The sequence below is a fragment of the Balearica regulorum genome, chromosome 6 (genome assembly GCF_011004875.1).
Source record: "Balearica regulorum gibbericeps isolate bBalReg1 chromosome 6, bBalReg1.pri, whole genome shotgun sequence".
NCBI classification, from domain to species: domain Eukaryota; kingdom Metazoa; phylum Chordata; class Aves; order Gruiformes; family Gruidae; genus Balearica; species Balearica regulorum.
Genome location: NC_046189.1, coordinates 41628510 through 41644311, shown reverse-complemented (window position 1 = coordinate 41644311; position 15802 = coordinate 41628510). Strand labels below are relative to the sequence as shown.

Here is a 15802-nt window from a genome sequence, read left to right as displayed (position 1 = left end):
GTACCGCGGGGGATCCTCCCCAGGCCAAGGCATTACCTACAAACACCCCACGCCGCCAAGCAGGCGAGGCGCAAAGGGGTGCACGCCGCGATGGAGCTACCGCTGCCTGACTAACACCTGGCCACGGGCTGTAAAAATCGTGGTCTTCAGGTAAAGAAACCAGAAGAATCACAAGACTGACAACCGACTGCTCGAAAATATGCTCCGGTGTGAGTTTCTGGCCAAAAGGATGACGACAAAGTCAGCTGGTCCCAAGCAGTGCGAGTGTTAATGGCGAAGCCCGGTTCATCGTAGCGTAAGAAGCAGTGCCGGATTTTAGACCAATTACTGAATGCATTCAAAGCCCATTTATGGATACGTCTGCCTGGATCACTCTCTCATTACGGACTCCACAGATTTTGAAGAAAGAAATGAAGTTTCTCAGTTCAATTCACATAAAAATTGAAGTATTTGACTCGGAAGAAAGGGAATTTCTAATGGGCTGGGACATTACAAAGTCTGCATTAATATTTATCTGACAGGAGAGTATGACTCTTATGTGAAAGTAATGTTCTCTCCAAAAAAAAAGCAGCAATAAAATCCCCAAAGGTTCATCCCCATTTTTATCCTTCTGCCTTATTTTGGCGTTTGCTTCCCAAATCCCTGTGCCTCCTCTTAAAAAAAAAAAAAGCCACCAAACCCCTGAGTTGCCAAGGAAACCCAGTGAGCAGGGAATTGGCAGGGTTTAGCACTACTAAAAAGAGCTAGGGGAAGCCAGTTAAAGTCACAATCAGAACGGATAGCCTCAGCCACGCAAAGGAACAGACAGAAAGCCTGCGTGCCCGCGTCACCGCCGGGCACGTTCGCCCCGCAGCAAGCTCGCCCCGGCCGGCTGCAAGGGAACTGCTCACTTCGATGGAGCCGCATTGTTTGCAAGCGTGTAAGGGGTATAACCCCGCCAGTACGTCCTCGTGTTGCTTTCTGCTCATCTCCCCTTCCTCGTGCTGTGTTTAAACGTGTGCACTGCACACCAGCTGGGACCGTGCAGGTTTGCTGCTACGGAACCGAGGACGGGCAGGAGAGCAAGTGCCACGACACTGCCATACAGGCACCAAAAATGAGAAAAAATGGTGTTAAAGCTGGCAGGAAACACTGTCTCCCCGATTCTTCTTGCTGTTTTAATAAAAAGGAATCCAGGCCAAATCTGTTCTCATTTTTCATACTGCTATGGCAGAGCAGGGATGAGTCCAGCTCCTGAATTTTAAATTACCCTGTTAAGACTGTCAGCCTTCTCCTTTTTCATCCAAGAGGGAGGACCGCTTCTTCCTTTCTCTCCATTTTAATGGTTTTTATAACAAAGACAGAAGAACCTACGGCCTGGGTCTCCACATGTCCCAGACACATTCTTTACCCAGCGATGGGGCAGGAACCTCCTGGGCTTGACCAGAAACGCCATCCTGCACACCCTCCGTACTTGGCGAGCACCTAGCTTGTTCCCAGGAAAAGATTCTGTTTCAGTTAACCAGTATTTACTAATTATACAAAAAAACCCGTCTTAAAAACTTCCCACCTACTTTTAGCTTCTACTTTTTTTTTTAATACACATGGTCTCCAGCTATTGAAAAACTACACATTTTAAAACACAGAAATTTATTTTTTCTAATGAAACACAATCAAAGATGCCAATTCCACATAACTGTCAGACAGTTTCTGCCCAGGTCTCCTCGGTGCAAAGCTGGCTCTGCAGGCAGGAGGGGGCCCTCGGCTGAAAAACACTGCACTGGGTTACGTTTCTGTGCCAGTTGTGGATATGAGTGACATCTACTCGTACACGATGAAACAACATGGACAATGACTAAGGGCTCTGTGTCTTAGGTATGAAACTAGTAATACTATTTGCAATATGATAAAGAAAACTAGGATCTTGTTTCAAAGTAAAACACATTTTGTTTTCTTTTAGAAAATCCCACTCTACAGACGCGAACTACACTTTGAAGTTATAATGTGATAACCACACGTTTTGGAGGCTGAAAACTCCCCCCGATGCTCAGGCGGTGGCTTTCCCAAGGCGTGCGATTACCAGATTATACGGCATGGGGAGCAGTGCTAGCCACGCGGCTCCCATGCCCCGCACTGCCCGTGTTGCGTGGAACCTTCCACCTGGGACTTACGAGATTTTCCGGCTCGAAGCCTCATCTGCAGAGCGAAAAGTGAAGCCGCTCCAGAGGCAGTTGGCTGAAAAGCAGCTCTGGCGGCGTTTGAACTGAAGGTGCTCAGGCAGAGAAACCGATCTGATGGTATGTGAAAGGCGGATGAGAGCAGAGGAGGGAAGGATGAGAGAGAGAGAGAATTGGAGAAGAGCATTTGAAAGAGGGAGGGGAATGAAGGATGCGAGGAAGGAGACATCGAAATGGAAAATAAAAAGGGTACAGAATAAAGGGGATGTGAAAAAGGAAAAAGGATGGAAGGAAATTAAGAGAAAAAAATGTAAGAGACATGTAACGTACACCTGACTTATGCATTTCTAGTGTAACTAATCACAAGCACGCCTCCCAAAGACAGAGAGCGGAATGAGACATCCTCCTGCAAGCACAAGATTCTACCATTTCTCTGTCATAGTAATTAAAGATCAAAGAAAACAAAAACCACTAAGAACACCTTTGCAATATTTAAAAAAAAGTAATCAACTGGTGAAGTGATTTTGCTGCACCCCACAGCCTGTATCTCTTTACCAGAACTGTGTGTCCGTCTCCTCCTCTCCACTGCCCGGGGGCTGTGAACCGCATCTTCCAGGTACCGCATCCGCTACCGCCCGGGCTCTCACTTCACATCAGCTAAAGAGCCAACGTTACCCCCCGACTGACAGACCAAAACTGAACCTCGAATGGAAGGTGTAGGAAAAAGCTGCAAGTCCTCACCGGCTCCATCTTTTTTGGACTCCTTTATGCTTGCAGTACTATGTAGGAAAACTCCACAAAAGCCAAAAAAAGACAAAAAGCGTACGAGTAAACGCCATTCAGCACTCTGAGCTGCACCCCTAGGTAACAGTGCTGCTAGCCTAGAGGTGCTGCTCAGTATGTTTTATACCGGTGAAGCATCGAAGGATGTAACAGAGTTGACTGCCATTCAGTCTGGGGAAGTGATCGATCCTGCCTTTTCCACAAACTGGAAAACAACCCCAGTGTTTGAAAAGAGAGACCTCACCGTAAAGCCTGGTGGTTCTAGAATTTACAGCAGGTTTGAGGGATGGAAGTGGCCTTTTTAAATAAAAAAAGGTCTTGTTCATAGCAGCACGGAAGGAATGTGCTGCTAGAAGAGACCGTTTTGGACGAGACACCAGATGGGAGCTCCAGACTGGCTGGGTCCACGGAAATCTTGAGACGCTCTTTGGAGAAGAGGAATTGCTTCCTCTGTGCAAGCCACATTGTACCTGACGGAAACGCATCGTGCCTCCTTAGATCATTCTGCCACCAGAAAGGGACACAGAGTTATTCCTGTCTCTTCCTCAATCGCTGTGTAATGCTGCCCCGTGTTATGAGCTTAGCGCTTCTTTCCACCTCAAAACCGTCAGTACAATGACACATCTCCTATATGTGCCAAGCCTATACTGTGAATAGAGGGAAGATGAAAAATATTCTAATTGGAAAACCATCCTGACTCTTCTCACTCGGGCACTCACTGTTTGTAGGTCACCCACTGCCTGACTTAACTCCTTACCGTAAAGTCGAGTGTCTGCCGGAGCGGGAAACGCTGTTGCCAACCGGCGAGGGTAAATTACTGCCTCTGTGCAGGTCCTCAATAGATCGGCTCCACGGTTTGGACTTGTCCATCGAGTTTTCCACATTGTTCTCCAAACTTTCAAAGTCAAACCTGAGAGGAAATAGAAATTCCAACACCGGGTTAGACAGAAAAGATGCACACAGCGTTTTCCTTCCTCTTCAACATCTGCAGATTTTAGCAGGTCCCAGATGATTACAGAAAGAAAGGAAGAAGGCAATGTGGGCTGACCTCCCCTCGGCTGCAATTCAGTGTGAGCTTCAAACGCGTCGCGCAGCAAATCTGGACCTTGACAAAGGGAGCAGCTAACCACACAAGCATACAATCTCAGAAGGATCGAACAGCTACGGATTATTCTACTTCAATATAAAATAAATACAAGATTGGCCGCTCTGCTGATGAGCAGCCCTGCCTTGAGGAAAGAGGGAGAATCCTTAAAGCTGTCTCCATTTTATTTCAATACGTCAATAAGTTGTGCTCAAGTATTAATGCAGCTTCCTCCATCAATATGTGACCGAGCATTTACACTGGCTTGCTGGCCCTCACGAATCTCCCAGCATGTGCAATATATTACCATAATCATTACAGAATTTCTTTGATTTTGTTGCCCATTGTACTGCTATTTCAGGCAAAAATTGCTTGTTCCCCTTACAGCTTTTGAGGTTATTACTCATGTTTACCACGTTAGAGAGGGGAAAAACCCAGCAAGCTAACTTGCGTACATTTGTATAATTTTAGGAAGAAAGTCTTTATGCAAACACTTCTTTTTGCTGTGCACAGTTTTTTCCAGTGTTAGTAACATTTTAAAACGTATAATTTTCCTTCATTAATTTTATTGCAACCCCACCAAAAATCTCTTTTCTGTGCAATGATATATATACATCTGATGGCGTCTTTTCTAAAAATAAAATATCAATGCTACTCAGCTTGAGTTCTTAACTACAACAGTATCTTTAACCCACCTCTTCTTTTCATATGATTTTATACAAAAATCTACTGCTACAATACCTTGACATGAAAGCCTATGAATATACAAAACCGGATCCTCAGCTGAACAACTGTTTCAAAGTGTGTGATATAACGACTAATGAAAGCTGATTTGTTTCCCATTTTAATAGTTATTAATTTCATCGGATTTAATAATCATTAATAATTTAATGATCACCTTGAAATTCCTACCCTCGTCTTGCACAGCATCTACTGCACATGATGCCGACAGCTTTGCTTGCCGGGAGCCTCGTGACCAGTGGTTCGGTTGCTTTGACCACGGCAGGCAGTATCGTAATTCCTGGGGGTCGGGCACTATTTCTAAGAAGCCTGCATGCTTCCGCACACTTGTTGAATGGTTTTGTGCCGTACCCCTAAGACGGTCAGAGGCCAAAGCTAAAAAAATACGTCAGTACAGTCTTAGAGATAAATAATCTCCAGGCTTAAACTTAGGGCTTTTTTTTTTTTTTTTTTCCTCTGCAACACGTTGTGATCCAATGGTTTTGGACTAAAGTTACTACTTTCTCTGCTCTACGTACACGGTGTTGCACCAAGCAGAAAGCTGTGCCGCAGGGAAAGCTGAGCATCTGCCCGGGCACTTCCCTCCTTTGCTCTGCATACGGCAGGATTCGGGCTTTGCCTTGCGAGCCCGGAGAGTACCAGGTACGTCTTACTCACGTGACTGCATACTGTGCAAAGGACAAGTACTCCACCAGAACATCCAGGCCTTTGTTTTCTTCATTCAGGAACTCCCTGACCCATCTGTTAGAAAAATCATTAGACATCAGAGCGTTTCACAGGCTTTGTACCCTTACTGGAATTCTTGTCAGATAAACTAGAGACAGATCCATCGCGGGAAAGGCAGCACAGCTGAGTAAAACTTTGCTTTCTCACTCAGGAAAAGAGGACTTTTAAAAAAATGCCATCTATTGTTTACAGGACTTTAAAATAGTCCTTTAGAGGGCTTGACAAATGTACTGCAACAAGCTTTTTTGTGGCACTATGATGGGAAAAACATTCCACCCAGAAAATCCCATAGAAACTCCTGTGCACATTCTGCATTGCTCAGAAGCTGAATGTTTGCTCTTCTGAGTACCAAGCTCCGGAGTTGGTAAGTGCCTTTCCCACCACAGCGGCATTGCTGCAAGAGGGCCATGGACGTGCTGGGGACGCTCCAAACCCAGGCTCATCTCCTCCCTGGCACCCGCCGCTGCGCAAACGGCCGAGCAGCGGTTACAGCCGCCTTCCAACGCATGAGCCGCAGGGACTTGGTTTATTTTTTTTCCACATCCTGATCTCCAGCAGTCTTTCAAAAGCGTACGGACAGCACACCAGCAAAAGAGTAATAGCACCAAGGGTGAGATCTGACATCCTGGACGTACATTTAACAGTAATTTTGCCTTCTTTTTTATAAAAGGTGTTAACCTCTTACTGTGAATTTTGGTCCCTGAGAATTATGCAAAATAATCTTCAAGTCTGTTACCCACTAAAGCTTTCAAAAACTCAAAAATGCCAAGTACAATTTGAAAATGCGTACATCTGGGGGCAAACCCAGGTGAGCAAGGAGCCTCAGCACAGCCCCAGGTTGGCTCTCCCCTGAACCCCAGCTGGGGCGGCCGAAACCCCACCAGGAGCGGGTTAGGTGCCACTGGAAGGAGCGGGGAGCCAGGGAGGGAACGGGGGCTCCGGGCTCACTCCGTGTCCGGGGCCTTGCAGCTATGCATCCCCTGCTCTCAGCAGAGAGGGAATTCATTACCTCTGAGTTATTATAGTCTTCAGGCTTTAAATCTTTGGCTATTTAACTGCTAAAATAAACAACCTGGCATTTTTATAAAGCGTATTTTGAAACACATCTTTCAGCCAGGTGAACAAAATAAATAAACATCGATCTTGTCAGCCTCCTTTATTTATCTGGTGCACCATCACGGTTCCTTCTGCGCGCACCCATGAGCCGCATAAATCTGCAGAGTGCCATGCTTTGGATGCCCTAAGTCTCTGGTGGGGAATCTTTTGTGCTGGAAAATGAGGGAAAACATAGCAGGAGCCAGAGCAGGACTGGGGGAGAAGTTTGTTGTAAGCATTTGTGACGGTGTGGCTTGCAGGAGGGTCCCTCCCCACCACGCACACCATCCGTGCACCTTGCGCTAGGGAGCCAGCTCCCACGGAGAGAGAACGGCTCCTCCTCCTGCGGTTTAAAACACCCTCGTTTCCTCGAAATAAGAGCAGTATCCCGTAAAATCAATGTAATTGAGCTGGACACAAAGTGCGGTCATGAAACAGAACGCTGAAGAAACCTTTTGCTATTTGAGAGGAGTTGTCTGCTTTGTGGAAGTAAAATCCTGGTAACATTGCTCACAGCCAGGCTTCATGAACCGCATCATGTTAAAGCTATAAAACAACATGGGGGTTTTTTATATATACATCTTTATAGCTGCAGTACTATTACTATTCTAGACACATCATGCTCACTGATGCTCTGACTGACTTGGGGTGAGCAGAAGTTGACTGCAGTCTTTCCGCAGCCTTCACAGAGATGTGGCTGAACCCCATCATGAAAGGATTAAAGCTGAATTATTCTGCTGAGATGCCCAGCTATCCCTTAACTGAGCCCTTCAGGCTTTAACGATCAATCAAGTGGTATCACTGCTTGGCATGCAAAGAGGTATTTTCTCAAAGGCATCCATCAGCAGATGTGGAAAAAAAATCTTAGACCAGAGGTCATCAAAAATTCTTACCCGATGTGATTTGTTCTTAAAGAAATTTCCAGTTCTCGGAGTACTTGAGTAGACTCTTGGACTCGTCTTCTGAATTTCTGTAATTGAGTGAGCAGACAAAAAAAACAATTAGACTCACGTAATGCTATTAAAAACATCAACATCTCAGGCAGTGCAGATAGAATAAATAAAACATTAAGGTAAACTGAGAACCCCTCTACGTTCTGAGGAATGCCACAACAATAGTCCAGCAGGCAACACAAACGTGCAGAAAAGTAACTTCTGTTCCTATCCATGTTTTTGAGTTTCCAGGATTAAGAAAATTAAAAGCCTGTAGATAAACAAACATTTCCTTACAATACAAGCTGTGTTTTAGTATCAAACTCTCTGTTGAGAACTACAGTGCTTGGGCTTCATTCTCAGCCTGGTGCTGTAATCTCGCTTTCGCCACTTTACACCAAAAAACCTGCCGTGATTTCTGTATAATTGCCAAATCTGTGGGTGCGAGCCAGTAATGAAACACACATGTGCTGCCTTCTGCATGCTTTAATAATTTGTGCATGCTATATTGTATCTGCAAAATTAGACACTGGGAAAAGGCCTTAAAATGGCAGAAGGAAACCACTGCAGAAAGGAGATGAGGTTCCACCTCACCTCCGTACGGGAGGAGAAGAACCTCCCTGGGACGCAGCGAGAGCCCCACTTCGCGGCTCAAAGCAGGCACCGGTCATGGCAGAAGACCTCTAAAGGCACGCCGACTCGTCTTGAGTCGAGTCAGGCAGCTCCTCTCGGTCCTCTGCAAAGCCAAGTCACAGCAGGACTACCTTCGGTGTGCAGAGAGGGAGAGATGCCTCCTCCCCTCCCAGCTGGAGAAAGACTCATCTTCTCTCCCGCCTGGCACTCCCTGCCCACGGAACTGCACTAAAACAGCTGGATAAAGTATTCTGGAGCTGTTGTTTTGGTAAATTCTTATTCGTGAACAAGCTAAATGAGAGGAGAAGTGGATGGACAATGATAATCGTTTTGGAATTGCAGTACTTAGCCAGCGACTCGATCATCAGTTACCACACGCGCAGACTTGATGTGTTTGGGAAGGGCTTATAAACGCTTAGGCTGCAAGCGATGCTGCCGCAAGTAGGACTGTGCTCTGAATACTCGGGGAAAAAGGGTTTGTTCTCAGCGCACCACAATAAACCCACAATAAAATCAAGGGGACTATGCGGCAGTTAGTAATTCTCATGAGTTCATTTACTGAGGTGAAGATGATGAAAGGACAGGATTTACCTTGCCTTGCTGACCGACGTGAAAAGAGTCAGCTGCCTTTTCACCAGGGTTTTACCACATGCTAGTTAGCACCACGGGCTTACCTGAGGTAGGACGAAACCCCAGCTCAGAAAGCCAGTGGCAGACTGAAATAGATGTCTCACTGTAAAGTCCTAGTAGATGCAAGGCACTATTAATTTTTTACTTTGAAATACCTAGTTGAGATCAGACATACAGCTTCTCTGGACCTCAGTTAATTAGCTCAGAGTACAAAACCACCGTGCCTCACCTCCCGAGGGAGTTTGCACAATATAACTGCAAGCAGTGTAAAGCTTTACCTCTCTAGAAGTAAAGGTAAAACATTGATGTAGCAAGAGGCAGACAGGAGACTGGGGTGGGAGGGCATGGCAGAAACAGGCAGCACGGTCCCACGTGGGACCGTGACCCCCAGCGAGGCCAGGCTGCTCTTTGCGACCACGGCAGAGAGCAGTGAACCGGCTCTGTGCTTTAATGGGCTCTAGGACTCACTAAACTGCAGTTTCTTTAAAAACATGGAATTTCAACACTTTCATTTTCCTGTCTCAAAATTCAGCTCAGACAAAAAGCAACTGTTTTCCTGGGCAGAGCCGTTATGATCCCGATTACAAGCCGAAACGTACATTTTGCGGCACCGTTTGGAGCCACCTTCTCTTGGCCACGCTGGGGATGAGCAGCAAAAACGCTGACACCACCTCAGTTACAGCAACAACCCCGCTAAGACGAGCTCTCCCCACAATATCACGCGTCCGCCCAGAAACCCATTTGTAAATCTTTCCGCCTCGCAGCCCCGGCTGAGGAAAGGCTGCTGGTGATACAGAATAACGCAACAAAAGAGAGGAACTCAATGGAGTTATTTTTAGGCTCTTTGGGTTTTGTCATTTGTCATGGGACTCTTACAGTGGTATTAGGATAAGAAAGGCTTCAATGTGTGCCCACGGAGTAACCACAGAGCAAAGCCAAACACTAAACGAATTTCAAAAACCCTGCAGGAGAAAAACACAAAGACCCCCGTTCACCCTTTTTTTAAAAAAAAAAAACTATAATCAGCTACAGGCAAATTTAAAGGTTTCCTACTAAATGGTTTCCTACTCCTTGTCAGAGCTTCCAACAAGAGAAGCACTGTCAGAAGACATTACCGCAGCCTCCAAGACACGAGCTAGCGACGGCGCGCTGAAGCAGAGGGTCCCCAGTGTCGGCCCCTCGCCTGTCGCAGGGACGGAGGTGTACCTCCGCTGCGGCTGGAGCCGGCCCTGGCCTGGAAGCCGTGTCAGGATACGTATTTTACTGCAGGGCACCAACCTCAGCTAATTGTACGGGGACACAAAGCAGCGATTGTTGAGGACCAGGCAGAGCCAGTCAATGGCAGGATCTGCTATGCTCTTGCTGCCTTTTTTTGTTGTTTTTTTTAAAAAGGCTATTATAACTATCAACACAGGATATGAGCTGATATCCAAAGTGGTTAAATACCAAAGGTTCAGCGATGGTCCTCTAAATGGGATGTAGGTTTGCTGTTATTCCACAATCCTGGAGGCTATTACGGAGCAGTGCAGAAACATCAGACCCAGCCACAAACACATCCCGGTACAGAAGCCACATTCAGGGATAAATAACGTGGAAGGCCAAGTGAAACGCCTGAGTCTTTCATGAGTGATTAACAAACTATTCTGGACAAAATAACATGCAGAAGGATGGACGAGGCTCTGCCATGTAAATACACGCCAGGTTACGTCCTTACTTCACAACCCTGAAACCTCGGATGAGACCGCAAGCGAGAGGTGAACTGTGCCAGCTGTACTGAACTGCTGTCACACAAATGCCCAGAGACAAGGGCTCAAAACTTCAACATCCCCTTCACACGGGTGAGAAAAGTGCCATCCCACAGAGGTTTATTCACCACCAGCACTGCCCACATGGGAAGTCAGACCTAGAGTATAGCTCAGCGATAATTTGTCAGGCTATATATTGAAGCTAAAGTTATTAAAACAAGTTGTTTCATGTGTCAGATGGTCCTTTTCTTTGCAACATCTGTTCTCCTTTCTGAGCTGCAAAAACCACAGCGTCTTTCCCATTTCTCTTTGCTTCTCTCTGCAAAGTTTGTTCCATCTCCGAGACTTTTACAGGGCCTTTCACACAAAGGCAGGAAGGAACCCGGACCCCTGGCCCATCCTCGCCGAGGAACGAGGGACGGGCAAGAGGAAACAGGACGCTCCTCACCTTCCTGGTTACAGCTGGGTCCAGATAGCCCTTCAACTTCTGGATGTATGTATGCGGAGGATTCTTCACTTGAAATCTTTCCTGCAAAGGATGGAAGAACAAACATCAGCCATTTTATAACATCTTCTATATTTACTTACTATATATAAAAAATGCATGCATACGCATGTATATTTAAACAATATATATTTATAATATAGTTGTATATGTACATACCTTATATTCATAAATGTACCATCTATGCATATACAATAGGCATGCAAATAAAATATATTTACATGTATCTTGATATTCTGAAATGTCATATTTATATAGGATGCATAAAAATATACCTTACATATTCAGTCACAATTTTGAATTATAGTTACACAAACACACACATCTGAAATAAGAGGGTTTCTGCTAGGAGTACCGAGAGAAAAGAGAAGCGTTAGAAGAGTGGACGTGTGTCCGTGTTTGATTGAAAGCCATCACCGCAAAAGCCAAGGCACGTTTTTTTCCCTTGGAACAAGCCTAAAACAGACACTACATGGTCTAGTCGTGGGAGAAGTCTCATCATTTCATAGTTTGGAGCCCAGAAAAATGAACGCAAGAGTAGCATGCTAGCAATAAACCAGTAATATTTTAACTCCACGGTATTGAACTGGATTGCCTTTGTAAGTGGCCGACCAGCTCCCAGGCCAGCCCTCACCGCAGGGTCCCATTTGCAGGGGCACCGGGCTGGCGAGGGTAGTGCCACGGGCACGAAGTGGCCACGCAGTATTTGGGCCACAGTGAGTTCAGCTCGTCCTGGTGGAGCCCCGTACGTGAACGATGACCTGCGCTCAGGCTTTATTTCCATTCCAAAGCAGAAATGTGGCTGGCCAGCTCTCTGGCAGTAACGATGCAACTTTCGTTACCAGCCCTACCCAGCCACCGCCAAAGGCTTGTTTATTCTACGTAGATATGCCTGATCACAGCAGCATCCCTCTTCCTACATCAACACAAGGCTTGAGCACCAACACGCTCGTCGTGCCTTGGGATCAGCTCCCTGCACCATTTTTCTGCCAGCCCCGCTTGTGTGGGGACAGCACTGGTGGTTGAGCTCGTCCCAGCCACCCACAGTTCCCGGCGATGCGGAAGGTTTCCTTCGGCGCCTGTGGCACACGAGGGCAGAGCCAAGGGATCTCCAGCGCGGTGGGAAGCAAGCCAGCAAGTGCTACCGAGACCACCGTTAGACTTACCTGGGAAATCATGGACCAGATGCCTATCCCCGTCCCCCTGGGAAAGCCCAGGAACCACCACGTGCCTCTGCCCCCCCACTGAGGATGGAGTCTTACCAACCTCAGGACACAGAGGAAGGCAGGTTCCTGTGATAGTGGGTTGTACCCGTGTAAAACATCTCATTATCCGTGCCTGCTTTCCTGCTTTCTGGCGTACACCGGCAGCACGCCCGACTTCCCCTCCCCATCTCACTCACCTGCTGCTAGTCCAGTGCCACGACATTCCCACCCGCCTTTGCCACTGGTTTCTCCCTGAAGGTTTCCCAGCGCCTAACCTTACAGGGGGGCACCTGATCTGCAATCCAGCATCAGCCACATTCAGAATTAAAGATTTTAAGGACAAATACAAGGTCTGCAAGGTTTGTATTCTGAGAGCTGCTTGATTTTTGCTTGCTTTTTTACCAGTTGCACGGCCAGCTTGAAATTTATCCTACAAAACTGCTGTGAAACACGAGTTGTTCTGCAAGGAGTATGCTGTGTCCAAACCTGTTAAGAGCATTTCCAAAAGCTCTGATACTATTTGTATCTTGGAAGAATTTTAAACTATTCTGCCCTTTCCCTTGAGGAAAGATCTCATAACAATTTCCTCCTGAAATTTCGCATTTTATAACTGATATCTGAAACCTCCCTTTATTAGGTCAGGATGCAATTTTGACTACATTATCTGAAAGTTATTTCATAATGAATAGGACACTGCTGCCCAGTTACCAGAACGTACTGTCTGAACACCAAAAGTTGTTCCTGTTATTATCTTGCTGCTTGCTGTAAAAAAAGTAATTCATCACGGTCAGAAGGAAAAAATGAACCCAAAAGTCTGCCCTGTGGTCCACCCAGAGAGCAGACACTTCTTTCCTCTTTTACAACCGGATTTTTTTTTTCATGCACCTTCACATGGATGGGCCAAACACAGCCCTGGAGCTGGCAGTTCCTTTTTAGCTAAAAAACAGTTCAGAAAATGCAAAGTTCTTTGTTGCCAGCTCCTCTCTGGCCAAAGTGACACCAAGGGAGAGACGCATGGAGTTACAGTCAGGTTTGGAATCGGTGTGCCAAGGCTGCGTCACCCAGCTCCGCCAGCGCAAGCAGAAATCACCTGCCACATCCCGAGAGGCGTGCAATGGTCAGCCCTAGCATCCACCTCTCTGGAAAATGGGACCAGGAACACCCCCAGATGTTGACAAGGACTTCAAAGGAAATAGAAAAAAAATTTTGAAAAGCACATAAAATAAATCTCTTAAATGAATAAGATGTTAATATTCAAAGTACCTAAATTGCTAGCTGAATTGATGCACTTTTTATAGGACACTGTTAGGCCAGTTTCTCAGTTAGACCTACAGGCCCCTCAGGATACTGTGGACTTTGGCTTTACAGCGGGCATAAATATAAATTACTTAGAAGGAATTTCCATCCATTAACCCATTTTAAAACTTCTTCACACTGGCAGACAGACAAAACCCCCACTTTGCTGTAACCGAGAATCTGGTCTATTGTAGACCAGTAAAGAGTCACAGAGGTGTCTGGACCCTGGAGACCATCACCGTTTCTTATTTCCCCCCTCAAGAGACATTACAGCATTTGAATAACCACGTCCTTCTCTACGAAGGTAGAAGTTTTCACTGTGCCACTTAATAACCATGCCCAAATATTATTATTTGCACCTGCGAGTAATGGAGCAAGCAGTGGAGCACCAAGCCGAAGGTCCGCTCCTGAAGAGTGGTGGGCGACGTGAGAGCACCAGCGAGCAGCAGGCAAGGCAGAGTCCCAGACTAACGAGGCTCCGCGTTAGCTCTCGTATTTATTCCTCCCCTTTCGGGGGGTTCTCTCATGCCGATGTAGCTCTTCTGTGTTTAGTCTAAGCCTCCAGAGAAGCTGTTTTACTCTTACAGATTTATTTCTCTTACCAACTAATCAGCCATCATCTGGTAAAGTGACAGGAGCTTTTCCTAACTGCCAGTTTCAATATCTGGAGTCTTCAAAATGAAACGCTTGGAGAGACTCAGCAAGCACATTTAGTAGTCTGCGGTGCAGATACTATACGGTTTTGTTTGTTTTCTTAAAACCTAGCTGTAATTATGTATTTTTGTAATAATCTCTACAGTGACTTCATTAAAAAAGATGCTGCTCATTACTGGATAATGGAATTATTTGGGTTGAAGGATTTTAAAGACATTATCCATCAACAGCAGATACCAGCAATGCTCTTCTCTAACTAGTGACCAAGAACCACTTGTGGTAAACTTCTACTACTCCTGGAAACATTTTTATAGTCCCTTAAAGTGGTTTTTCTGCTTTGGAAAGCCCCGAGGGATTAGCCTTTAAAATTGCCCTTTCCTGGCTATGATTACTGTCTCAGTTGATCCAGCTTTGACTGTTTTACATTAGAGGTTGATCCATCGCAAGCTGCAAGAACCAGGGCTCAGTGCTGTGCAGCGACGGCAGCCCGAGTCTCCCGACGCCTCCGGGACACCCTGAACATCTGCTTGCAGCTATCGTCCTCCCAAAAAACGGATGCTCTGCCAGAACTCAGCGAGGTAGGAAGGCACGGCGCTCGTCGGACCAGTGTGACTGCAGTCTGGTATTTTGCTTGCCATGAAATGCGGCACATGACTGTGGGGGTTGGCCAGCCGCGGTCCTCTCAAGGTCCTTCTGGTCCTTCTTCTTCACTTCCCTGCAGGGACAACCATGCTGCCCGGCTAACACCCAGGCACTGCTGTTCACACGTAATCCACTTGCCTTAGATACTGTAAATAATGAGTTAAAAATTGTTGCTTTTGCCTGTCTGTTCCTTCTCTCCACTGTCGACAACTTGCAATCGCTCACTGGCCAAATCTGCTTTCAAAATAAGCATTTATACGGTAAGGGGTTTAACACTACTTGAACGAGGAGGTCAGGGATTTTTTACCACACACATAGAAAGTTTAAAATCCCTACAAGTCTCCAAACTTCGCTGAGCAAAGAGCGTAAACCAGTGGGTGACATCACAACTGGGACGTGGTGGCCTCCCCTCCCAGTCGCCCCAGGATTGGGCTGTTCAGACACAACAAAGTTAATAAATCCCAATGAAACCTATTTTATCTCCACTACGTGACTCACGTAAGCACCACCACTATCTCCAGCCCTGAAAGGAGAAAGGCGCAGACCAGCAATAACTCGACCCTGCCTTTGTCAGCCACCTAGAAAGCAAACTAACTTAATTTCCCAAGGATAAAAGGCCCTTTCTTACTTGGAAAATTGCTGAGGCTATAAGCCAGAACAACAGACAAGCAGAGAGAAGCACGTGCAAGACGCCAGCAGCACCGGATCGGGGAGCAGTGAGATGACCTGGTCCCCAGCACCTCCCTTCAGGGTACGAAATGATGAGGAATCAGGGGAAAAGGTTGAACGGGGGAGCACAACACCATTCCTGTGCTGCTTTGACCTGCAATCTCCAGAACTAGCACTTTCTTTTCCTGATGGATACCACAAAAAGGGGGCTGGGGAGCTTTCCTTCAGCTGCCGGATTTCTGCATTTCCTCTTTCACGTGATCCTACGAAGAACTCAACACATCTCTTGTTCACCCAAATCTGGAA

The 15802-nt window shown here is 46.3% G+C and overlaps 1 protein-coding gene across 5 annotated transcripts in view; it reads right to left on the bottom strand.

The window, feature by feature from the left end:
- The window catches only part of FMNL2 (formin like 2), a 148048-nt gene that overhangs the window by 49770 nt on the left and 82476 nt on the right, over positions 1-15802 (bottom strand). For all 5 annotated transcript variants that reach the window (XM_075757369.1, XM_075757367.1, XM_075757370.1 and 2 more), the window contains exons 3-6: positions 10974-11054; positions 7479-7555; positions 5422-5505; positions 3697-3849 (exon numbers count right to left, since the gene is read on the bottom strand). In XM_075757369.1, coding sequence (XP_075613484.1) covers positions 3697-3849; positions 5422-5505; positions 7479-7555; positions 10974-11054 — 395 coding nt within the window. The remainder of the gene's footprint in view (positions 1-3696; positions 3850-5421; positions 5506-7478; positions 7556-10973; positions 11055-15802) is intronic.